The sequence below is a fragment of the Oncorhynchus clarkii genome, chromosome 4 (genome assembly GCF_045791955.1).
Source record: "Oncorhynchus clarkii lewisi isolate Uvic-CL-2024 chromosome 4, UVic_Ocla_1.0, whole genome shotgun sequence".
NCBI lineage: Eukaryota > Metazoa > Chordata > Actinopteri > Salmoniformes > Salmonidae > Oncorhynchus > Oncorhynchus clarkii.
Genome location: NC_092150.1, coordinates 39087009 through 39112004, shown reverse-complemented (window position 1 = coordinate 39112004; position 24996 = coordinate 39087009). Strand labels below are relative to the sequence as shown.

Below are 24996 nucleotides of genomic sequence, written 5' to 3'. Positions count from 1 at the left end.
CTTAATATAAGGAATTTTTACTTTTACTTTTGATACTTAAGAATATTTTAGCAATTACATTTACTTTTGATACTTAAGTATATTTAAAACCAAGTACTTTTAGACATGTACTCAGTATTTTACTGGGTGACTTTCACCTCTACTTGAGTAATTTTCTATTAAGGTATCTTTACTTTTACTCAAGTATGACAATTGGGTACTTTTTACACCACTGCCAATAAATATAACCCCAAAATAGATCTGAATAGCTTTAATTGCATAGTAATACAACCTCAATCAATGCAGGAAGTTGCAGATTGAGGATAGAAAATGAAGATGAGAACTTTCATACTGTGAAGTGAGTTACTAGCCTAATAGTGTGGAATAGTGTAGAGGTAGGTCACACAAACTATGCATGGTTGATGACCTTCCATTCTAATCGACCCAGGTTAAATTATATTCTAGAATAAGTATATTCTAGACTTCAGAGAGGTTGGGTAAAATGTGGAAGACACATTTCGGTTGAATGCATTCAGTTACGCAACTGACTGCGTATCTCCTTTACCTTTCATGTTTCAGCCACTTACATATGATATGGTTGCAATTCGAAATTATTCGTTTTACTCACAATAGAAAACTACAGGTACCAGATTCCCAAGTTGTACCAAGTTCCTGCGCACAAGTCATCCGCATTTTTTCTTCTTGGTGTGTCTGGGAGGTGTTGAGAAATAGGGCGTTGAGGCAGCTCCTCCATTCATTCGCAGAGAAAAAAACCTTTCTTAAAGACGCAGACAAGCTAATGTCCCTTGGGAACAGAAAAATAAACATTTTCTGACTTGGTCTGAGTGAACTACGTGCTATATTACGCATACGTTTTGCAGGACACACAGGCATAAATCGAAAGTGAGGAGGGATTGTGGGCATCGGTGAGGTAGGCCTACATCGCTTGACTGTTGCCCCGTTGTGTTTTTTTTGTCCGCCATAGTTTAAATCCTCCATCTGTACAATCAGGAATCTGGAAAGTTCGATTTCTCTAGCTGATTGGATGAATGGGGCTCTTTAACAATTCCGTTTTTCTGTAGCCGTTTTAAGTCGTAACCAATTCGGGAAAATTGGCAATTAAGTTAGATTCCGTGTAATAAACTGTTGATATAGTGCCCCTGTTAACTCAAAACGAGCAGAAAGTATCTGTTCACGTACTTTGATAATAAGGTGCACAGTGCACACCATGGGCAACATTGAAAGATGCTTAGGCCTATCAATGTTTCATTGAAGGCAGCAGGTATAGGCTATAGCAACCCTGGACTTATTTATTTTGTCTCCTCCAGACACAGATACAGTCCGTGGTGTTGCAGGCTATAGTGGAGGATGGCCAAACTGTTCCGAGCGGTGATCATGGGTCCACCAGGCTCGGGAAAGGGGACCATATCCGAGAGAATTGCTCAAAGATTTGGCCTGGCACGTCTGTCCAGTGGCGACTTTGTTCGGGAGAATATAGCTGCGAAAACAGGTAGGCCTATTCTTGATAAATAATTAGACATGCATCTATTTATTGTTTACCATTTATTTATCTGTTTTTTTGATTGCATCTTTTTTTTTTTTTTGCTTATTGTTTTTTGCCACATATGTGTCATCCTCAGCGGGGTTGGTAGAAACGGTCAGATTTTCAGGGATACAGTGTCCTATCTTAAAATATGTATTATTATTATTATTTGTAGTATTATTTCAACCTAGCTTACATATTTGTTCATGTTAGCCTATAGTAGCCTAACTAGCATTCGCCTCCAGTAGCCTAAGCCATAAATTGCAACAATATTGTAACACCAGCAGAGGCCTAAGTTGAGGTGAGGTGAAGAGAGTCTCTTGCAAGTTGGCACTGGGCTGGACAGTGGCACATTTCTCTCCTATCATCCAAGAGACAAAAACATTAGTTGAATTTAGAGGCAATGGCAAATCTACTATCTGATAAGAAACTAAAATGATCCACTATCCATATCAAAAGGAATCCAAGTTATGAAACGTTCTTTGTTAGTAGTCTCTGAAACTTCACAGTCTATAGCAAACGTATGTTTGGAGTTGACTTATTTGAGCCCATTGACTTCTTCTGGAGCCTATTTTTAATCCGAACTTGTGCCAATCTTTTTAGCCCACAAATTAAATGTGTTGCAGGGAGGGCAGTGAAAACATGTGTGGGGTTGTAATTACAGTCACAGTGCCGTGTCAAGGCCATGCCTTACTAAACCCAGTTTTCCAGAATTACTATACTGGAGTTATTTACATTAATGAAGACATTCTCTTACATTCAAACTTTGTAAACCCGAGAGACTACCTTAGGAAAATCTGAATGGACACAATGAATCTTATGCTATGGCTCTATGTATTTTTATTCAAGCCCCTGTAACGACATTTGTCAGGATCCAGTTTGGTCAGTAGGTCATTCAATGACATGAATCATTTATTGCTGATTTGAGTTTAGAGGGGTCTGGAGATCTTTATGAGATGTGCTATGTGACTCACTGCTGTAAAGAAAGCAATACAAATGGGGGTGGGAAGAAAACAGGGCGAATGGGTAATCGTTTAGGTGTTAAAGCTACAGAGGGCATTCCTGTCTGGGTTTGCTCTGCCCCCCAACCTCTAGCCAAAAGTCCACCTCTTTTACTAGAAATCTTTCTGAAAACTTCTTAATACTTTATACTTATCGGGAATTGATGATGACTCCTTCTCCTCTTCCTCCTCCTGCTCCTCATTATTTCCCTCCCTCCCTCCACAGACGCTGGTGTTCTGGCTAAGACCTACATAGAGAGGGGTCTGCTAGTGCCGGACCATGTGATGACCCGGCTCCTACTTCCCAGGCTGGAGGAGATGACCCGCCACAGCTGGCTGATGGATGGTAAGACCACACACACACACACACACACACGCACACACACACATATACACACACCTTGAAATGCACATGCACTTCCAAAGATCTTTTTGCAGCTGCGTAGTGAAAGCAAGAATATTTAGAGGGCTAATAAATTGTCAAACAACCAAAAACACATGAGCACAGTAAGGTATCATGAAACATTGACTGTACAGGTTTGTGTCTGACCCAGAAACAAGCTGAAACAGGCCAGTCAGGCAGCAGTCCAAGGTTTGTAAACAGTAGTGCAGGTTTACACCCTCTGAAAGCAGCTATTAACTAGTCTCACAGCCAGGCCAGAAGAACCAACAGTAAATACTGTATTTGCAGTATGTCTACCAGTCCATATCAGTGTAGGTTAAAGGGAAACAGATACGGATGTGGTCTTTGGATTGTTTACATAACGATATGACCTTTATGATGTCACACAAAATACTGTACATAAATATTTTCCATAAAGTTGTTGTGCAGGATCAATGTGAGATACACACACACACTCCCCTCAGTCTCCGTGCTTCATCTCCCAACTCTCCCCAGGGTTTCCCCGTACCCTGGCCCAGGCCAAGGCTCTGAACAGTACCTGTGACCTGGACCTGGTCATCAGCCTCAACATTCCCTATGAGACCCTGAAGGAGAGGCTGAGTGACCGCTGGATCCACCCAGCCAGCGGCAGGGTCTACAACATGGGCTTCAACCCTCCACACGTACAAGTCAGAAAACATTGTTTTTCCTCCCTAATTTGTCACCATTATTATCGCCATTACACATGTTTAGTCTTCCGGTTAGTCTGTCTGTTCCCACAGAACCAACATTAAGCCAGGGTTTCCCAAACTCGGTCCTTGGCCCCCCCCGGTTGCACTACGCAGCTGATTAAAATCAGAAACTTAGGACTGAGTTTGGGAAAGCCTGCACTAAGCAATGGTTCCTATGGTTGCTACAGGAGGCTGTGAAAATACGATGCCAGATTATTATATTCCTAACCCGTGTATTTGTGAATGATCAGTAATACCTTGGAATAGTGTATTGAATGCGTGGGGTTCAAGACAACTCTCTGTGAGCTGTGTACCGTTTTCATGGGGTTATGTCATTGATATAATAATAATAATTCAGTTGTCATGGTTCTGTTGTCCCCCCCCAGGGCAGGGATGACATCAGCGGGGAGCCTTTGATCCAGCATGATGATGACAAACCAGAGGCTCTAGTGGCCAGACTGAGGCACTACAAGGACGTGGCCAAGCCCATCATAGACCTGTATAAGTACGTCCACCCTCCACTTCACTGACACATTTTTAAAAGCATTGTGTAAATTGCTTGCCCTGACTATCCTGTATACAGTACTCAGAAGTACTGAGTGACAATGTAGTTACAATATAATTATAATGTTCTTACAATATAATGTAATTATGCTACATGGTATTTATGCAACTTTACATGTAAAGTGTGTCCTCCCCAGGTCAAAGGGCATCCTGCACACTTTCTCAGGCACAGAGACAGACAGGATCTGGCCTTACATCAACTCTCTCCTCAGCACCAAGATCCCCAGCACATCACAGACGGACACACAACGCATCCCAATGCCCTGAGGAGAGCCGAGGTGACGCATCAGAAGGAAAGGCCTTGCACCAGGGGATACTAATGTTAGTTAGTGAAGACATTGGTTGAGTACATGGCTGCAAGACAAGACTACCGCTAGATGTTAGGAGCCATTAGCTTGGCAGTTATCTCAGTCTCAAAACATGTTTGAAAATACAGTCTTATGCACTACATGCATCAGTGGTGCATAGCTTCGGTCCTCAAGGGTTGCAGTGTATGAAGGTTTTCTTCCTTACCTTTTAACCCTGAGACTGATTTCCATTTCCCAGATCGTAAGTTTAAAGTCCCAGGGAGAAACGGAAATCAGCAGGACTGCAGAACATGAGGGCCTAGGTTGTGCAACTCTAAATATGCCTTCCAAAGACTGTAAAACGAGCTTGATACTTCTATAGCACCCAGTGTGTACAGAACTGTTGGTTCCTGTATATCTGATTTATCTTTCATTTCGACTGAAATGACTATTGTGGACATTTTCTTATAAACAACACACTCTATAATTTGGCTTAATTTTAAGTTCCATCAGATGAAGAGTTTCATCTTTATCAAAAGATTTTGGATTACATAAATGTGTTTTTCTTTTGTTTAATTTGAAACAGTTTTTGTTGACTTTAGTTAGACCAAATTGAACCTTCTCCCTAGTCTATTGAAGTTTAGTCCGCAAGACTAGACCAAATAAAAAACGATGATAATGAATGGGTCTATAATTGTGTTAAAAAGGACCAAAGATTTGAATGTGGCCAAAGATAAATGGTAGAATTATATTCAAAGAGCCAGAGGCCTTAATATTTCTAATGACTTGTTGAAAAGTTTGTGAGTGTTTTAACCAGTTGAAAGTGTAATGCATCTGAATTGCTGTATAAGAAAAGGGATGGGTGTGGTTAGTGGTTGGACAGTGTTTGTGGGAGGATGTGTCTTGTGTCTGTCTCCCTTTTAGATTTCAATAACACAATATGCAAATAGTCACTGCTGTAAACTGTAATTGGCCCAGAATATATATGGCAAGCCCATTGTGGTGAACGAGTGGTTAGGAAAGCTTTTCATACGCTCTGTTGTGCAACACTGAATGTTTTCTGTCCATAAATCATCTGGCTGTCCAAAATCTGGCATATTCCAAGAAAAATACAATTACTTTCTCAGAATTTCCTTTCAGTTGTTTCACTCTCGAGGTCAAACAGTAGTTCCAGGCAACATGCCTACTATGAATATAAACTAAATGTCTACCATTCAATGCAAAAGTACTGTACGTTTCAGCTGCATTCCCTGAATATTAGTTTTGTTCATAACATTATTGTGTGTCCTTTATAGGAGACTGATAGGTTTCTACTATGAGTATTGTGTGGGAATGCCACTGCAGACATATTCGATAGGCTATCATAGAAATCTATAGGCACACTGCAGTGATGCAGCATCTACAGTGCATTCAGAAAGTATACTGACCCCTTAACTTTTTACACATTTTGTTACGTTACAGCCCTTTTTTTTATTGTATTAAATTGCCCCCTCCCCCCTCATCAATCTACACACAATACCCCATAATGACAAAGCAAAAACAGGTTTTTAGACATTTTTGCAAATGTATTTATTATTAAACAACTGAAATATCATATTTACGTAAATATTCAGACCCTTTACTCAGTACTTTTTTGAAGCATCTTTAGCAGTGATTACAGCCTAGAGTCTTCTTGGGTATGACGCTACAAGCTTGGCACACCTGTATTTGGGGAGTTTATCACATTCTTCTCTGCAGATCCTCTCAAACTCTGTCAGGTTGGATGGGGAGTGTCGCTGCACAGCTATTTTCAAGTCTCTCCAGAGATTTTCGGTCGGTTTCAAGTCCGGGCTCTTGCTGGGCCACTCAATGACATTCGAAAACTTGTCCCGAATCCACTCCTGCGTTGTCTTGGCTGTGTGCTTAGGGTTGTTGTGCTGTTGGAAGGTGAACCTTCGCCCAGTCTGAGGTCCTGAGCGCTCTGGAGCAGATTTTCATCAAGGATCTCTCTGCTCCGTTTATCTTTCCATCGATCCTGACTAGTCTCTCAGTCCCTGCCACTGAAAAACATCTCCACAGCATGATGCTGCCACCACCATGCTTCACCGTGGTGATGGTGCCAGGTTTCCTCCAGACGTGACGCTTGGCATTAGGCTAAAAAGTTCAACCTTGCTTTCATCAGATCAGAGAATTTTGTTTCTCATGGTCTGGGAGTCGTTAGGTGCCTTGGCAAACCCCAAGCGGGCTGTCATGTGCCTTTTACTGAGGAGTGGCTTCTGTCTGGCCACTCCACCATAAAGGTCGGATTGTTGGAGTGCTGCAGAGATGGTTGTCCTTCTGTGGAGAAAGTTCTCCCATCTCCACAGAGGAACTCTGGAACTCTGTCAGAGTGACCATCGGGTTCTTTGTCACCTCCCTGACCAAGGCCCTTCTCCCCAGTTGCTCAGCTCTAGGAAGAGTCTTGGTGGATCCAAACTTCTTTCATTTAAGAATGATGGAGGCCACTGTGTTCTTGGGGACAATGCTGCAGAATGTTTTTGGTACCCTTCCCAAGATCTGTGCCACTACATAATCCTGTCTCAGAACTCTACGAACAATTCCCTCGACCCCATGGCTTAGTTTTTGCTCTGACACGCACTGTCAGCTGTGGGAAATTTGCAGAAATTTCTAAAAACCTGTTTTCGATTTGTCATTATGGGGTATTGTGTGTAGATTGATGATGAAAACATTTTAGAATAAGGCTGTATTGTAACAACATTTGGAAAAAGTCAAGGGGTCTGAATACTTTCTGAATGCACTGTTGTCTTCCATGCATGGCAATGCAGTATATTGTGACAGAACTCATAACATTTATAGCACCCTCTCTCCCCCTCTCTGTTCAATACAGCCTTTGATCTGACATCAGAGAAGGCAGCAGGGAGAAGTGCTTGTGTCTGCATTTGTACACGTGTTTGTGTGTACACATGCACATGTTTTTATTAATGCCTGCACATGTGTGTGTGTGTGTGTGTGTGTGTGTTACTGTAATGAAACCTGAGAAGAACTAAGGGAGGTATTTCTGACGACTCTCTCTTTTTCTGTCCCCCACCAGAGTTGGCTCTGTAATGCTGCATTCATAACCAAGTGGGAAGGTGGTAATCACCATACATTTTTTACATTTTAGTCATTTCGCAGACACTCTTATCCAGTGCAACTTAAAGGACCAATTAGGGTTGGTTACTGGCCCAGCGCTCTTAACTGCTAGGCTACCTGCTTCCCTGGTTGTGAAATCGTAAATACAGCCTCCCGAGTGGCGCAGTGGTCTAAGGCACTGCATCGCAGTGCTAGCTGTGCTACTAGAGATTCTGGGTTCGAGTCCAGAGTCTGTTGCAGCTGGCTGCGACCGGGAGAACCGTGGAGCAGCGCACAATTGGCCCAGAGTCGTCCTGGTTAGGAGAGGGTTTGGCCGGCAGGGAAGTCCTTGTCCCCATCGCGCACTAGCAACTCCTGTGGTGGGCCGGGTGCAGTGCACGCTGACACGGTCGCCAGGTGTACGGTGTTTCCTCCGACACATTGGTGTGGCTGGCTACCGGGTTAAGTGAGCATTGTGTCAAGGAGCAGTGTGTTGATTGTTGTTGACCTTTGCCTCTCCCGAGTCCGTATGGGAGTTTCAGCGATGACACAAGACTGTAACTACCAATTGGATACCATGAAATTGGGGAGAAAATAATTGTTAAATTTTTTTAAAAGAAATAATAAGAAATCTTAAATACCATTTGGATGCATTCACATGCTTTGAACTCGTTGAGAAATGCTGATTTGTTAATGGCCAACAAGCTGCATCAACCATCAACTAAAAGTGCAGCTATCATGCTTGTAAACTAATTATAGTGTTCAAAAACCATATTAATAGATTGCTTATTATAAATAATGTTTTGTTGTTGCATTTAAAGCCGAAAATGCTGTTATCGAGGTCATTTCCTTAGTAAGTGACATCAGAGGTCAGATTGTGTGAGACTTCGGAGCTCAGGGATGATAATTTCACACAAGTAATTATCAGTTGGAGGGGTGTTCAAGTGGTTTATCCCAGGCATAAGGATAAATTCCAGATTCCCACTTGGTTATGAATGCAGCATTAATCCCATGTGCATTGAACTGGGGTGGAACACATGGAGTGGATTTAAACCAGGGATTAATACTGAATTTGGAGCCTGATGACCTCTGCTCTGTTTACATATCAGACTCAACCATCAGAGGTTTGTCATTTCCTGTTGTATGGAGGTGGATATAACAGCGATATCGCTAGATAGGCCTACAGATAGGAAATATGTCTGGTAAAATCTAATATAGGCAATGATAAAAACCCATGTATATTTGCTGGATACTGGGTTATTACATAATTCACACATGTGAGTGAGGAATTTAATTTATTAATCTATCCAGTCCATAAATCCTTCCCAGGTTTTGCTTTCATAAACAAGTCGTGATCCACTATGTAGGTATCATTCACAAGCACACAACTATGCAGTTTACAATGTATTGATCTATATGACATCCGGAACACTTGAACGCACATAGATAGGCTACTCCATATTAGTGTGAGATCAGCAAATGGCGGTCGCAGCATTCGTTTCACTGAAGCTCACATGCAATATATAAGGTGATGATATGATGATGTCGTAGTCCTTGTAATTCTAATGTTAGACAACCCCAGGAGTTTACATTGTACCCGAACACCACTTACAGGTCGAGGTACAGAAGGACGTTTGACCTTTGACAGGCGGCGAATGACAAATCGAAAGTCGGCATTTCTCAGACCACAGCTGGGGTTTCCGCGCGCATCTCCAGAGCTGAGGACGTCGGGGTTCCTGAGATAATGACAGCGAGCGCTCTGGAAGGTAGGGAGGCCTATGACAAAAAGGGCTGTTTTTTTACATCATTCGTTTGAAACCATATACGTTTTATATCAAATGCCACTGAAATGCTTCCTCTGGAGAAGCATCGTCTTCATGTGTTACTTCCCGATGAGATGTTAATATTAAAGAATGATTCTCTTCTGCAGAAAGATTTTCTGAATATCGTGGTTTGGCCAACAGTAGAAATCAATCTGCGTTTTTACCAGAATATTGGAATATGAATATCCCATAGCATCGTTGATGTTTGGCTTTATTTTCAGTGCAGGTGTTTCCTCTTTAGGCGAGGAAATGCATAACGACGGGAAAAAGGCCCTCTGCGCTCAAGCCCTATATGACGTTGATTATAACCCGTAGGCTACTGTTGAAGCTTTAAACCTTTCTATGCATTTGTTAATTATTATGAAACAAAAAACGTGCACTGATATGAGTAATGAATCCGCCGTAGCCTAACGGTTACAAACGTTCCAAGTACACTGAATGACAAATATGACCAAGGGGATTTTTAGACATGATCTGAGATTATTCATAATTGAACTATTTGGGAAAACTCTCGAACATAATTCTTTAAGTTTCTATTCGGTGAGACATCAAAATGGAAAATTACATGTTTAGTTAAAAAAAGCAACAAAATAAAGCTGGCTATGACGGGGATGATTCATGTTGCTGAATGCGCGTTTATTGGAGGCGGACACATTGCATTGGAGGGGCAGGTTGAACAAGACGACAATCCTTGAAAAACATCAACATATTATAGTAATGAGCCTATTTGCTATCATTATCAAATGAATTATTAAGCTCAGTTTTAAAGGGAAATGGGTTTTGCTGAGGAAGAATATTAGGGAAATCCCTTGTATGATCCAGTCGCTTATGCGATTGCCAGTTCTGGTTTTTCCCACGACGGCATTTGGTGCTTTCAAGACAACTGGACAAACGAGGTCAAATAATGACGTCAGTGATTTTCAGGTGGGAAAGTCGCAGCTCTAGAAAGATGTCCGAGTTTCTAACTTGGGATTCCGAGTTGGATAACCGTTCAAAACTATTTTTCTCATTCGGGCTTCGTTTTTTTCCGAATTCCCCCTTGTCTTGAACGCACTGACGATTACATTATATTATCGAAGATAGATAAATTCAGGACTAGATTTTTCAGTGTAGGTGTAGCTTATTAATATGAGTTATAGACATTAGTAGCCTTAATTATGAGCAACTGACCAGATGAAGTCTAAACTTGATTTAGCTATATGGCATATTTCTCTTATGCATGAATATACAAAAAATCTTCATAGATTGAATAATGAGATATAGCATAGGCCTATATAGAAATACTATGCAATACTATGGGAGAATCTCAATTGCATACTCCTGAAAACCCATTGGTGGAGAAGGTCAGAGGGTCTGGCCCTCTGGCTTCCTCATGAAATGGGTTTTGAGAAGGAAGCGATGAGAGGACTCGGAGTATGCAGTTGAAAATCTCCCTATGTCTGCCAGTGGACCCTAACCCTACCCAGCAGATTCCAGTAGTCATTCCATTTTAAACAGTATAGGGATAATCATTAATCCACTATCCACCCTTAAAGATGATGGCAAATCCAATTAATCTAGTAGAATAGCTTATTTTTGGTCAGTATAGGCCTATTGAAGAGAACGATTGTATGGTTGGACAGTTGGCCGGACTTCCATACTATTGTCGTCTTCAAAATTATATGGACATGCCTTACAAATCATATAGTAAAGGCACCCAACATGGATGCCACAGCGCAATGTTTGAGGGGGTGTACAGCTGAAGAGCTGAAATAAACATCAGTTTATGAGGCGAAGGTCTTGTAAAATATCCCACGGTCTTTGTTAAACTTGATCTTCTCTTTAACCCACAGTGTCTTATTAACATCCAAGACATATCCAAGTGGTTAAACCCCTCCTATAAAAGTATGAATGAGTTCAATGTGGAATTTAAAGCTTTAGGAAGTTAATAAAGGCAGTAGTAGGCTGGGTTATGTAGTTATTTATTTAACAAGAAATAAATTGCTGTCATTGTTTTTAGCAGGTTTATGATTGTCTCTCCCTGTTTGCTGTTCATATTCACTTATCTGTCCATTATGATGAATTATTTGGAAGTGTAGTTGTCAGTACAGTGTGATCTGCTTTTAAAACTGGATCCCAAATTCAAAACGGGTTAGTTAGTTATGAGTACAGTGGGCACTGTCATTATCAAAGTGATCGCTTCTTGTATTACACAGTTGTGTGACCATAACCATAAAATACCATGTCACCACTGGTACAAAAAAAACCCAGCTGCAATGTCAGGACATTACATTGCTTTTTTGATGTCCTGGTCCAGTTTTCTAAGTGAAGGTTGTAACCATTTGTATTGGAGACTGAAAGCAGGAGTTGACATCCTGAAGCAATGCATCAGGGGGAAATGTCTGATGTTGGGAGGCTGGCTTTCAGAGGAAACTACATCCTTCAATGGAGTGGCACTTTGTGTCCGGTTACGTGGGGAATCATTTATCTTTTTTTGGAAATTCCCTTCCCTGCTGCGCTTTCAATCCAGGGCTCCTGGTATAAAGGGTTTCCCAGGCCCGAGTCCTGCTTTGAGCAACCATGCAGCCCCTCAGTTGCCAGGGGACTGGGCCAAGGAAGGAAGCATGTTCCAGAACTCCAAGTAGTTGACTTGGTATTGCGTCCCAAATGGCACCCTATTCCCTATATAGTGCACTACTTTTGACCACTGCCCATTTTGACCAGAGGCCCGTGGCCCTTGTCTAAAGCAGTGCACTATATAGGGAATAGGGTGTTGAGATCTTTAAAGCACAATGCTGTCCTACAGTGCGGACTAATAGACTTCAGCACTTTAATTCCTTTATACTATGTCTGTGGAGCGATACTGTATAGCCTAAAACTGGCCCATAACCAGCTTAAACTATAGCCCTTAGCAATGGAGACTATTGCCTACATAGCTTATAAGAGCCTGAAAAGTGTTCTGTAATAATATTGTTAATTTAAGCCTTAATTATTATTATGAGCATATGAGGATATTGTGTTAACTATAGGCTGTTAAAATATGTTATTATAAATCGATTTGGGAATATTTTCGTGTAGAATAGAATCAATCCTATGTAGGCTATCCTGTAGGTTAAATCACATCTACAACCTATCCAACATTTATATTTTCTGACAAATATTAGCCTACTGCTTTGTAAAGAAATAACAATGAAACAGGCGATCGTTTAGTCACCTACTGCCGACATGGTGTTGTCAGGATTGGCCTGGAGCAGAAAGCCTGAAAGGACCCATTAACTCAACGGGGACTGGCAGGCATAGCGGTGGATGTGCGGCGTAGTAAATGCGATCCTGATGACAACGTTCTGCTTATGATATCGCGGAGAAAAGAAAACAGGGAGACGCGGTGCTGGAACTGCTAGCGCATATCTGGTGGATTCTTTCTAAACAGATATCTGAGATTTTTGTCGTCGGGGATATGTGCATGCAGTAGCTTTTTTTGTATTATTTATATGTAATTCTCAAATCCACGGCGCAGAGTTGAATGAGATGAGCCTACTGGGTGGCTATAAGAAAAAGACCTGCAGTTACGATGGCTATGAATCTTTACAGTTGGTCGATAGCAGCGGTAACTTCAATAACGGGGGAGGGAGAGGCAGCGGAATCGGCGGCGGCTCGGTAGCAGCAACCCTAGGAGGACCGAAGGCAGGCCCACTGCGCGAGGACGACTGCAGCACCATGGACAGCTCAGGTAAGCAGCTCTCTCGCCATGGGAGGCGGTGTGGCACACGCGCAGCAAGCAAGAACAAGATGCGGATAACGCTGCTCTGTTGCATGCGAGGCAGAGCACGCCCATCGCCGTGTGATACTCCATTAAATATATTTAATTGAATAAGATGAGTGTGAACAGGTCCAAATAGGTTATCCATCTAGCCCATGTTGTCTGATATTTGTATGTCTTGTTGCTTCCGTGCAATACATCATGTAATCGTGGTTGTCTCATTATGTAGGACTACATCGTTCTGCTTTCATTTTGTGTGAGTCGAGCTGATCTCGTCATAGTATACTTCGGGTTGAAACAACATATGTATGTCTGTTTTAGCGTCCACTACTATTCTAACAAAAAATGCTTAATGTTGCAGTCTTTTATTAGGCTACATATATTGTAATAAAACTGCAACTATTGTAATTCAACATGCACGCATTAGACCATAAACATAGCCCCCATCAATCACCCTGCTAAGGTGTAGTCCTAAGTGATTACCAGTGATAGTAATAGACAGATTGACAATAGCTTACATGGCAGGAAACCCCCCACTAACCCAATAATATAATCTAATTGTCCTTGTTCCTTTTTTTAATAATTTCATGTTGTGAATTTCCTGCATATACAATTGCCTATGTCAGGGATTTTCAAACTTTTCTTGCCCAGGGACCCCTGCCCAGGCAAACCGGCTACCCAGACCGGACCCCCATCAGATGTTAACAAAAAAGTATTGTCTTATCATGATAGGTGAATGTGAATGATAATGGCAAGTAGAAGTAATCAACATTTTAAAATGAATAGATTTGGTAGACAGTGTCATTATTTTGACCTCCCCACAGTTCATTGGAAGTGTGAACTAACATAGTCTATTAGCTGTAAAGGTATCTTGGCAGCGAAGAGAACATTTCACTATTGTAAAGCTAGTTTCCTGCAATTCTACACATTTTTCCATTGAGTTGAGAGAAAATGTTGCAGTTTAGAAGCTAATTTACAGCAATGCTACACCGTTTGTCATGAGCTGAGAGGAAATGTTAAAGTTTGAATGCTAATGCTGTTGTTCCTCTCCTCAAACAAAATCAATGCCCTGAATGCCAGTTTTTTTGAATTTTCGATTCTCCCTGACTGTCTAGCTTTTATTTGATTGTTAGTTTCTCAAAGATGGTATTAAAAAAAAATATATATAGTTCAATATCTTTTCTGCATGCTTTCTTTCTGGTTTTGGTCGTTTAAGTTGACACTGAAACAGTTTTTCTATCCAAAAATATATTGTTTTGGTCATTTAAGTTGACAGTGAAACTGTTTTTCCATCCCGCATATTATCGCTTAGACGGCCTGCCTAAGAATTTTCTATACAGAAAAAACACTGTAATTAGCTCCAGTGAATGTAATTTCCTCCAGATTAAAAGGATAGTTGTAGATTTTGACAAAGAAGCCCTTTACCTACTTCCCCAGAGTCAGATGAACAGGAACAGCTAGCATGCTAACTGCTACTCTAGACATCCAGTCATTGCGCTAACGCTAGTTAGCATTGGCTCGGGAAACTAACTCTAACTTCCTTCATACTGGACACAGAGACATACAAATGGTATCCATATTGGTGTTCTGTTGCAGCTAGCGATATTCATCAAATAATACATTTTCACACCAAAAAATATTATTGTGGACCCCCTGCAGTACGTCGGGCCGTGGATCCCAGTTTGAAAACCCCTGGCCTATATCATGTGGAGAGTTAAATAGCCACAGTTCATTGTCAGTGAGTGAGTAGTAATGTTGTGAACAGGGCTATCCCCACAGCTCACTGCTCACTGCACTGCAGTGCAATGAAAAAACCTAACCTTAAGGACTGGGTCTATCTGAGCTGAGTGTCAGGTGAGTCTGTCCGGGCTAGACAGCTAGCTGGCTGGCTGGCCTCTGCAGTATGGCTGGTGCTGCTTCTGCTGTATGAGGTGGCTGAGTCTGTATCTCCAGCTTTCTCTGCTTCCATGTGTAGCTCAGTAAACATCAGAGCTCTGCAGACTCCCACGTCCATCTGGCCAGCCTTGTTACATTGGCAGGCAAGCCAGCCACACAGGCATACTGAATGACTGACTGACCAACAGACACGGAGGCAGACACAATGACAGACACAGAGACAGACCCAGAGACAGGTGGATTGACAGGTTGCAGCTAGACAGGAGGTGTCTGGTTAGTAGTTAGGTTCTGAGACTGCATTGGCGGTCTTCCCATGTAGAAAAGGTTTATATAAATCACCAATGTGTTTGATAGGGAATGACAAGACCACCGGGCACCATCCGTTCGGCATCCGAAAGTGTCTATTATGTGACAAATTTCATATCAGAAATGCAAACTTCCCCATCTCCCCAAATCCAGGGCAGCTCTCTTACAGTAGATCTGTTTTATTGACATTAAGTGAATAATAGATGGCTGGATGGCGTCACTGCAGTCTGCTGTGAATATTCGATTCTTAAATGAAGGGGAACATTGTGAAATGTGGGTGTGATATGATAGCTTTCACTCTTTCTACTGAAGGAATACTTAGGAACCCTTTCTAGAGGAAGAAATGCATAATGGTATGGTGCATATCTGCTGTATCAATCATGCTTTGTGGGTGTGTATCTCCCACATAGGTCAGTATATAGGCCAAGCTGCATGTCCCTTCCAGACAGATGCATCATACACTCTTTGTCTTATCAGTGGCATCTATAATTGAAAAGCTTAGGGCCTGTTTGTTGGGACAGTTCCTGTTTGGCACACAATAGAGGCACACATGTCACTACTGCAGTACTCTCTCTTTCCGTCTGTCTGTCTGTCTGTCTGTCTGTCTGTCTGTCTGTCTGTCTGTCTGTCTGTCTGTCTGTCTGTCTGCACCAGATGGAGGGTATAAATGAGAAAGGTTAGGTCTATTGAAGGAGAGAGGCACATGGAGACTGTCTGTATTGATCTCTCTGACCGACCGGGCCAAGTCTCTATCTGTGCCAGCGCCTCTGTGACTGGGTCTCTCTCTCTCACACATCAGAGGTGTCTGACTGGAGCAGGGTGGATGGAGGGATGGAAGGGAGCAGAGGAGGTGGTTGAGAGGGGGCGTTTTGGTCAGAGTTCAGAGAGCAGTAGCTAACTAAGGAACTGCTGTGGAGGAGGCTCCATTACTTTAAAAGAGGGACACAATGACTTGTCACATAGTCTGAAGGAGGGTGGTAAATAATGTCTGAGTTACACAATGACTCTTTAGATATAGTTTCTGAAATTCTTGTTTTAACCGAATAAGATCTGTAAATTTCCACTCGTGTATTAGTCAAGATGTCTGCAGACTCTCTGTGTTGTTGTCTACATACAGCTGTGGAGGAGGAGGTTCTGATGCTATGTGTTTGTGTCAGTGGCGAACCGTGGCTATTGAGCCTAGGCCTTTGTACCAAATTCAGAAATCGCAAAAAATAACAGAAACATAGCATCACTTAATGCGCTCCTCGGGCTGAGCCAGGCTTCGGGCTGCCACTCACACAGAAACAGCACCTGCAAAACGAATGCTACCAGCAACATCAACCATACTGCTTACACAACCCATGGTAGCCTAACGCCATCACTATCACACTATCACCAAACGCGACAACAGTGACATATCAAAGGATGTGAGTGTGATAGGCTCGTGATGTTGAAAGTACAGCGAATGTGATACCAGCACACTCCACGTAGGAGTGCACTTTCTGTAAAATACATAGGACCGATAGAAAGACAGCAGTCGCACACAGCATGATGTTAAAAGATAAGCAGCCTGTTCACCTGGACATAATAAGTCAGTAAGTCCCAATCATAAGAATACAAAAACTCAACCATTTGCCCATAGAAATGTACAACTGTTACATCCCAGTGCATTTGTCACGTTCAGCACACAAAGTAACCGGTGATCTAAAGTTTCAATGGAACAATGTTTTACACACAAGTTATTTTCAAAGTGATAACAACAGCAAGCGAGCTGCAATAAAAATAAAAAAAACACCCATTCCACTCACCAGATGATGATCATTTGAAACATCCTCATCGATAACACCTGCTGGCTGCAGCCGCTGCACACTAGCCTAAAACACAAAACTAGCTAACTAGACTGGGATTCCAAAATTATAACTTATTAACAACAAATATAACACAATATACAAACATATCTTACAAAACAGTATGCTAAATAACACAGACAAACTTTATACACAGGGTTTCACACATTTAAGGCTTCACAGGCTTTACTTTTCAATTTGCTTTAGGGCATAACATGGCTATATACAGGAAGTACCAGTACCGAGTCGATGTGCAGAGGTGCGAGGTAATTGAGGTACCTATGTACTGTACATATATGTAGGGGTAAAGTGACTAGGCAACAGGATAGATTATAGACTGAGCGGTAGCAGCAGCGTATGTGGTGAATTTGAAAGTGTGTGTGTGTGTGTGTGTGTATGCGAGTGAACGTGTGTGTGGCTTCAGTATGCATGTGTGCACATCTTATGTGTATGTGGGAATATGTATTGTCTGTGTGTATGTGTGTGTTGGGGTGTCAGTGTAAGTATGTGTGAGTGTATGGGTCCAGTGTGTGTGCATATAGTCCGTGTAAGAGACCTAGTTCAAAAAAGGGCCAATGCTGGTAATCTGGGTAGCCATTTAATTAGCTACTTAGCAGCTTTGTTTTTGCATTCTTATGGCTTGGGGTTAGAAGCTGTTCAGGGTCCTGGTGGTTCCAGACTTGGTGCACTGGTACCGCTTGCCAGGCAGTAGAAGTGAGAACCGTCTATGGCTTGAATGGCTGGAGTCTTTGACAATTTCTTGGGCCTTCCTCTTACACCGCCTGGTATAGAGGTCCTGGATGGCAGGGAACTCAGGCCCCTGTGATGTACTGGGACTTACTTACCACCAATGATCCCTCAAAATGTTTTCGGAACTGAGAAAATGTCAGATCTGCTGAGTGCAAACTTGAATGTTGTGAAAATTCTGTGCAACTTCTAGCGCGCATTACTGTGATCACTGAGACTGTACCCGCTTTAAGTTACAGTTTCAGACAGCGGTCAAGTAGGTTACTGTGGCTATTTGATCATAACATAGGCCCAATAGGGTGGCCTACCGTCAAAAACAATGGGGGAAATGCCTCACAACATTTTAACATGGAAATACACTACACAATCAAAAGTATGTGGACATCTGCTCGTTGAACATCTCATTCCAAAATCATGGACATTAAAATGGATTTGGGTCCCCCCTTTTCTGCTACAACAGCCTCCACTCTTCTGGGAAGGCTTTCTACTAGATATTGGAACATTTCTGCAGGGACTTGCTTCTATTCAGACACAAGAGCATTAGTGAGGAAGTGCACTAATTTTATGCGATTAGACCTGGCTCGCAGTCTGCGTTCCAATTCATCTAAAGGTGTTCGATGAGGTTGAGGTCAGGGCCCTGTTGCAGGCCAGTCACGTTCTTTCACACCAATCTTAACAAACCATTTCTGTATGGAACTCGCTTTGTGCACGGGGGAATTGTCATGCTAAAACAGGAAAGGGCCTTCCCCAAACTGTTGCCACAAAGTTAGAAGCACAGAATCGTCTAGAATGTCATTGTATGCTGTAGCGTTAAGATTTCCCTTCACAGGAACTAAGGGGCCTAGCCCGAACCATGAATAACAGCCCCAGACCATTATTCCTTCCCCACCAAACTTTACCGTTGTCACTATGCATTCGGGCAGGTATCGTTCTCCTGGCATCTGCCAAACCCAGATTCTTTTTAAAAATAGATTTTTATTTTTGCTAAAATAGTATTGATCGATTGACTATGACTTTTCAAATCACCCAGTATTGCTAACTGCATTTTAGCTCCAGGTAAATGTTGCAATTCTTCAGCCATTCCTTGACCTGTGACCAAAAACGAGCTACATATGGACAGTACCAAAATAAATTATCTAATGACTCTGCTTCCTCGCAGCAAAATCTGCAGAGCTGGGAAAATTGTATCCCCCATATACATATATAACATTCTATTGGTTGCAAGAATTTTGGCATAATCATTTAAATTGAAAAATTCTACGTTTTTAATCTGGCGTCGTTTTGTGTGTCAATTCATAAACCAAATGCCATGGAATCGGTACATCGAAAGTCTCTTCCCAACTATTCACAATTTATATGGCACAGCTGTCAATTGTTTGGTCCTTAAATGAAACTGGTATATATTTTTATTTATCACAATTTTTTTAAAGCAATTTCGGTCTTTAATGCAGGTCCGACAGTCAATTTCCTTACTTTTTCCCCCTTCCACTTGCCTCTTTCATTTTTGCGGTAATGCTGCAATTAGTTTGTTGTAATTTTGGATAGAAGCAGGGGAGACTGGCGATCCGGGGGAGGCATGAAAGCCCGACAAGCCGGCTGAGGCAGGGGAGCCTGACGAGCCGGCAGAGGCAGGGGGGCCTGGTGATCTGTCTGAGGCATGAGAGCCTGTAGCGGCTCCCGGACCGGATGTCATTTACACTGACACAAATAAAACACTCTCTGACGCTTCCCTTATGTGAGGAAGGAACCAAGGGGAGTGACAGATATAGGGAAGATAATCAAGGAGGTGATGGAGTCCAGGTGAGTGTCATGAGGCGCTGGTGTGCTTGACGATGGTGACAGGTGTGCGGGATAATCAGCAGCCTGATGACCTAGAGGCCGGAGAGGGAGTACACGTGACAGATATTTTGGAGATTATTTTGTTTTCACTTAACCGAAAGTGAACATTTGTAATCTGAATAAAGGGAAAAAGGCCATTCTTGAACATGGGTTGAGACATTCTTACTAATTTACTAGAGAACCATTTCGGATTTAAGTATAACTTTTGTATGACTGATGCCTTTAGTGAGAGGTCTAATGCTTTAATATTTAATAATTTCTGCCCAACCAAATTCACATTCTTTATATAAATAGGCCCTTTTAATTTTGTCTGGCTTGCCATTCCAAATAAAATTGAATATTTTTTGCTCATATCATTTAAAAAACAGGTCGCTAGGTGTAGGCAAAACCATAAGCAAATAGGTCAATTGTGATATGACTAAAGAGTTAATTAGAGTGATTTTTCCACAAATAGACAGGTATTTTTCTTTCCATTGGAGCAAGATGTTATCTATTTTTGGAGTGAGATCATTTCTGTCTTTCAGGATGTGTATTCCGAGTATGTCCACTGGGGTCAGACCATTTGATTGGTAAAATACACGCAATGTATACAGTCGTGGCCAAAAGATTTGAGAATGACACAAATATTAATTTTCACAAGGTTTGCTGCCTCAGTGTCTTTAGATAGTTTTGTCAGATGTTACTATGGAATACTGAAGTATAATTACAAGCATTTCATAAGTGTCAAAGGCTTTTATTGACAATTACATGAAGTTGATGCAAAGAGTCAATATTTGCAGTGTTGAGCCTTCTTTTTCAAGACCTCTGCAATCCGCCCTGGCATGCTGTCAATTAACTTCTGGGCCACATCCTGACTGATGGCAGCCTATTCTTGCATAACCAATGCTTGGAGATTGTCAGAATTTATGGGTTTTTGTTTGTCCACCCGCCACTTGAGGATTGACCACAAGTTCTCAATGGGATTAAGGTCTGGGGAGTTTCTTGGCCATGGACCCAAAATATCGATGTTTTGTTCCCAGAGCCACTTAGTTATCACTTTTGCCTTATGGCAAGGTGCTCCATCATGCTGGAAAAGGCATTGTTCGTCACCAAACTGTTCCTGGATGGTTGGGAGATGTTGCTCTTGGAGGATGTGTTGGTACCATTCTTTATTCGTGCTGTGTTCTTAGGCAAAATTATGAGTGAAACCACTCCCTTAGCTGAGAAGCAACCCCACACATGAATGGTCTCAGGATGCTTTACTGTTGGCATGACACAGGACTGATGGTAGCGATCACCTTGTCTTCTTCGGCTTTTTTCCGGATGCCCCAAACAATCGGAAAGGGGATTCATCAGAGAAAATTACTTTACCCCAGTCCTCAGCAGTTCAAGCCCAGTAACTTTTGCAGAATATCAGTCTGTCTCTGATGTTTTTCCTGGAGAGAAGTGGCTTCTTTGCTGCCCTTCTTGACATCAGGCCATTCTCCAAAAGTCTTTGCCTCACTGTGCGTGCAGATGCACTCACACCTGCCTGCTGCCATTCCTGAGCAAGCTTTGTACTGGTGGTGCCCTGATCCCGCAGCTGAATTAACTTCAGAAGATGGTCTTGGCGCTTGCTGGACTTTCTTGGGCTCCCTGAAGCCTTCTTCACAACAATTGAACCGCTCTCTTTGAAGTTCTTGATGATCCGATAAATGGTTGATTTAGGTGCAATCTTACTGGCAGCAATATCCTTGCCTGTGAAGCCCTTTTTTGTGCAAAGCAATGATGACGGCACGTGTGTCCTTGCTGGTAACCATGGTTGACAGAGGAAGAACAATGATTCCAAGCACCACCCTCCTTTTCAAGCATCCAGTCTGTTATTCGAACTCAATCAGCATGACAGAGTGATCTCCAGCCTTGTCCTCGTCAACACTCACACCTGTGTTAACGAGATAATCACTGACATGATGTCAGCTCGTCCTTTTGCGGCAGGGCTGAAATGCAGTGGAAATGTTTTTTGGGGATTCAGTTAATTTGCATGGCAAAGAGGGACTTTGCAATTAATTTGCATTTCATCTGATCACTCTTCATAACATTCTGGAGTATATGCAAATTGCCATCATACAAACTGAGGCAGCAGACTTTGTGGAAATGAATAATTGTGTTATTCTCAAAACTTTTGGCCACGACTGTAAGTATTCGTAATATAGTACACTTATCATATTTTGGTTTTAATCCAGAGAGGTTAGAAAAAGTATATAGATCCTCTATGAGGCTGTGGAGGAATTCTAATTGTGGATTTAAAAGAAACCATGAATCATCAGTGAACAATGACACCTTTCTTTTTAAGCCATGGATTTCTAATCCCTTAATATTATTGTTGGATCTGATTTTAACAGCTAACATTTCGATGGCAATAATAAATAGATATGCCGAAAGTGGACAGCCTTGTTGTACTCATCTTGACAGTTTAAAACTGAGAAGTAGTCATTATTGACTATTTTACACCTAGGACTACTATACATAACTTTAACCGATTTTATAAGAGATTCACCAAAATTGAAATATTCCAGGCATTTATATATAAACTCCAGTCGTACTTTATCAAAGCATTTTCAAAGTCAGCTATGAATACCAGGCCTGGTTTCCCAGATATTTCATAGTGTTCTATTGTTTCCAGTGCTTGTGTTATGTTATCTCCATTGTAAAATAAACCTGTCTGATGAGGATGAATAATATCTGACAAAACCTTTTTAATTCTATGCGCTAAGCATTTAGCTAGATTTTATGCATCACAACACTGAAGTGTAAGATGCCACTGAATTTTTTAATGGACTGAATCTTTATATTTACCACCTGGGTCCTGTTTTAGTAATAATGAAATCAGACCTTCTTGAGTTTCCAATAATATACCATGTATATATAAGTGGTTAAAACATGCTAATAACGGTTCTCTGAGTATATCATACTTCCACTGGTTTGCCATCCAGCCCTGGAATTTTCTCGGACTTAAAGGCTTTAATTGCGTCAGGAAGTTCCTCTGTAATTTGGCCTTCACATGAGTCTTTCTGTACAGATGTTAATTTTACATTGTTAATAAGAAAAAAATCCATACAATTAGCTTTGGTTAGTGGAGATGGAGGAGACATATGCTTAAAGTACTTAACTTCCTCTTTTAAAATATAATTTGGTGAATCATGAGTGACTCCATAATTTGTAAGAAGGTTCAGTAAATTCTTTCTGGTAGCATTTCTATGTTGAAGATTTGCTGCATCTTTCCCCATATTCCATTCACTTTCACTTTATTTGTATAATATATTACACTGGATCTTTCTTAAATAAGTTTCTCCATTTCTTTGTCTTTTTCCTCTATCTTATTCTGAGCCTCTATGCTGTAGTTTTTATTGCTGTCTGTACTGTTAGTCCTTCAATTTCCTTTGTTAATATGGACTCTTTTGACCTACAGTTGAAGTCGGAAGTTTACATACACTTAGGTTGGAGTCATTAAAACTCGTTTTTCAACCACTCCACAAATTTCTTGTTAACAAACTATAGTTTTGGCAAGTCGGTTAGGACATCTACTTTGTGCATGACACAAGTCATTTTTCCAAGAATTGTTTACAGACAGATTATTTCACTTATAATTCACTGTATCACAATTCCAGTGGGTCAGAAGTTTACATACACTAAGTTGACTGTGCCTTAAAACAGCTTGGAAAATTCCAGAAAATGATGTCATGGCTTTAGAAGCTTCTGATAGGCTAATTGACATAATTAGAGTCAATTGGAGGTGTACCTGTGGATGCATTTCAAGGTCTACCTTCAAACTCAGTGCCTCTTTGCTTGACATCATGGGAAAATCAAAAGAAATCAGCCAAGACCTCAGAAAAAAAATTGTAGACCTCCACAAGTCTGGTTCATCCTTGGTCGTAATTTCCAAACGCCTGAAGGTACCACGTTCATCTGTACAAACAATAAACACCATGGGACCATGCAGCCGTCATACCGCTCAGGAAAGAGACGCGTTCTGTCTCCTAGAGTTGAACGTACATTAGTGTGAAAAGTGCAAATCAATCCCAGAACAACAGCAAAGGACCTTGTGAAGATGCTGTAGGAAACAGGTACAAAAGTATCTCTATCCACAGTAAAACAAGTCCTATATTGACATAACCTGAAAGGCCGCTCAGCAAGGAAGAAGCCACTGCTCCAAAACCGCATGAAAAAGCCGGATTACGGTTTGCAACTGCACATGGGGACAAATATTGTACTTTTTGGGCTTGCAAGCCGAGGAACACCATCCCAACCGTGAAGCATAGTGGTGGCAGCATCATATTGTGGGGGTGCTTTGCTGGAGGAGGGACTGGTGTACTTCACAAAATAGATGGCATCATGAGGAAAGAAAATTATGTGGATATATTGAGGCAACATCTCAAGACATCAGTCAGGAAGTTAAAGCTTGGTCGTTAATGAGTCTTCCAAATGGACAATGACCCCAAGCATACTTCCAAAGTTGTGGCAAAATGGCTTAAGGACAACAAAGTCAAGGTATTGGAGTGGCCATCACAAAGCCCTGACCTCAATCCCATAAAAATGTGTGGTCAGAACTGAAAAAGCGTGTGCGAGCAAGGAGGCCTACAAACCTGACTCAGTTACACCAGCTCTGTCATGAGGAATGGGCCTAAATTCACCCAACTTATTGTGGGAAGCTTGTGGAAGTCTACCCGAAACTTTTGACCCAAGTTAAACAATTTAAAGGCAATGCTACCAAATACTAATTGAGTGTATGTAAACTTTTGACCCACAGGGAATGTGTTGAAAGAAATAAAAGCTGAAATAAATCATTCTCTCTGCTATTATTCTGACATTTCACATTCTTAAAATAAAGTGGTGATCCTAACTGACCTAAGACAGGGAGTTTTTTACAAGGATTAAATGTCAGGAATTGTGAAAAACTGAGTTTAAATGTATTTGACTAAGGTGTATGTAAACCTCCGACTTCAACTGTAAATTGCTTTTGTTTTGTAGATGAGTACTGAGTACTAAGTACTAAAGGCATAGAGTACTAAAGGCATATTTAAAAGTGTCCCATACAATAAGGGGATCTGCTGTATCTATGTTATGTCGAAAAAAGTCAGTTATGAATTCTTCTGTCCTTGTTAAAAACAAGTTATCATCCTGTAGGCTTTGATTCAATTTCCAATATCCTCACCCACATGGAAATTCTGCAAGAGTAATATATATATGCCAATTATGTGAGGGTCCGACTGCATTCTGTCACC

At 41.5% G+C, this 24996-nt stretch overlaps 2 protein-coding genes across 8 annotated transcripts in view; both read left to right on the top strand.

The window, feature by feature from the left end:
• The first annotated feature begins 683 nt into the window (after positions 1-683).
• LOC139406798 (adenylate kinase 4, mitochondrial-like) lies at positions 684-6081 on the top strand. 2 transcript variants are annotated; one of them, XM_071149849.1, is made up of 7 exons: positions 702-882; positions 1308-1489; positions 2750-2869; positions 3422-3594; positions 4023-4141; positions 4338-4478; positions 4747-4870. In XM_071149849.1, exons 2-6 carry the CDS (start codon positions 1348-1350, stop codon positions 4465-4467), a joined length of 684 nt encoding a protein of 227 aa, XP_071005950.1. In that variant the 5' UTR covers positions 702-882; positions 1308-1347; the 3' UTR covers positions 4468-4478; positions 4747-4870. The 2 variants fall into 2 exon arrangements, with proteins under 2 accessions (XP_071005949.1, XP_071005950.1); XM_071149848.1 differs by having other exon boundaries at positions 684-882; positions 4338-6081.
• Positions 6082-9095: 3014 nt separating this feature from the next.
• LOC139406797 (auxilin-like) overlaps positions 9096-24996 on the top strand; it is a 60661-nt gene continuing 44760 nt past the window's right edge. For 3 of the 6 annotated variants that reach the window (XM_071149842.1, XM_071149843.1, XM_071149840.1), the window contains exon 1: positions 12725-13109. In XM_071149842.1, the coding sequence (XP_071005943.1) occupies positions 12908-13109 (202 nt within the window). In that variant the 5' untranslated portion in view covers positions 12725-12907. Of the gene's footprint in view, positions 9344-12724; positions 13110-24996 lie in introns of those variants that run through there. The other 3 variants (XM_071149844.1, XM_071149847.1, XM_071149846.1) reach the window with 2 other exon arrangements.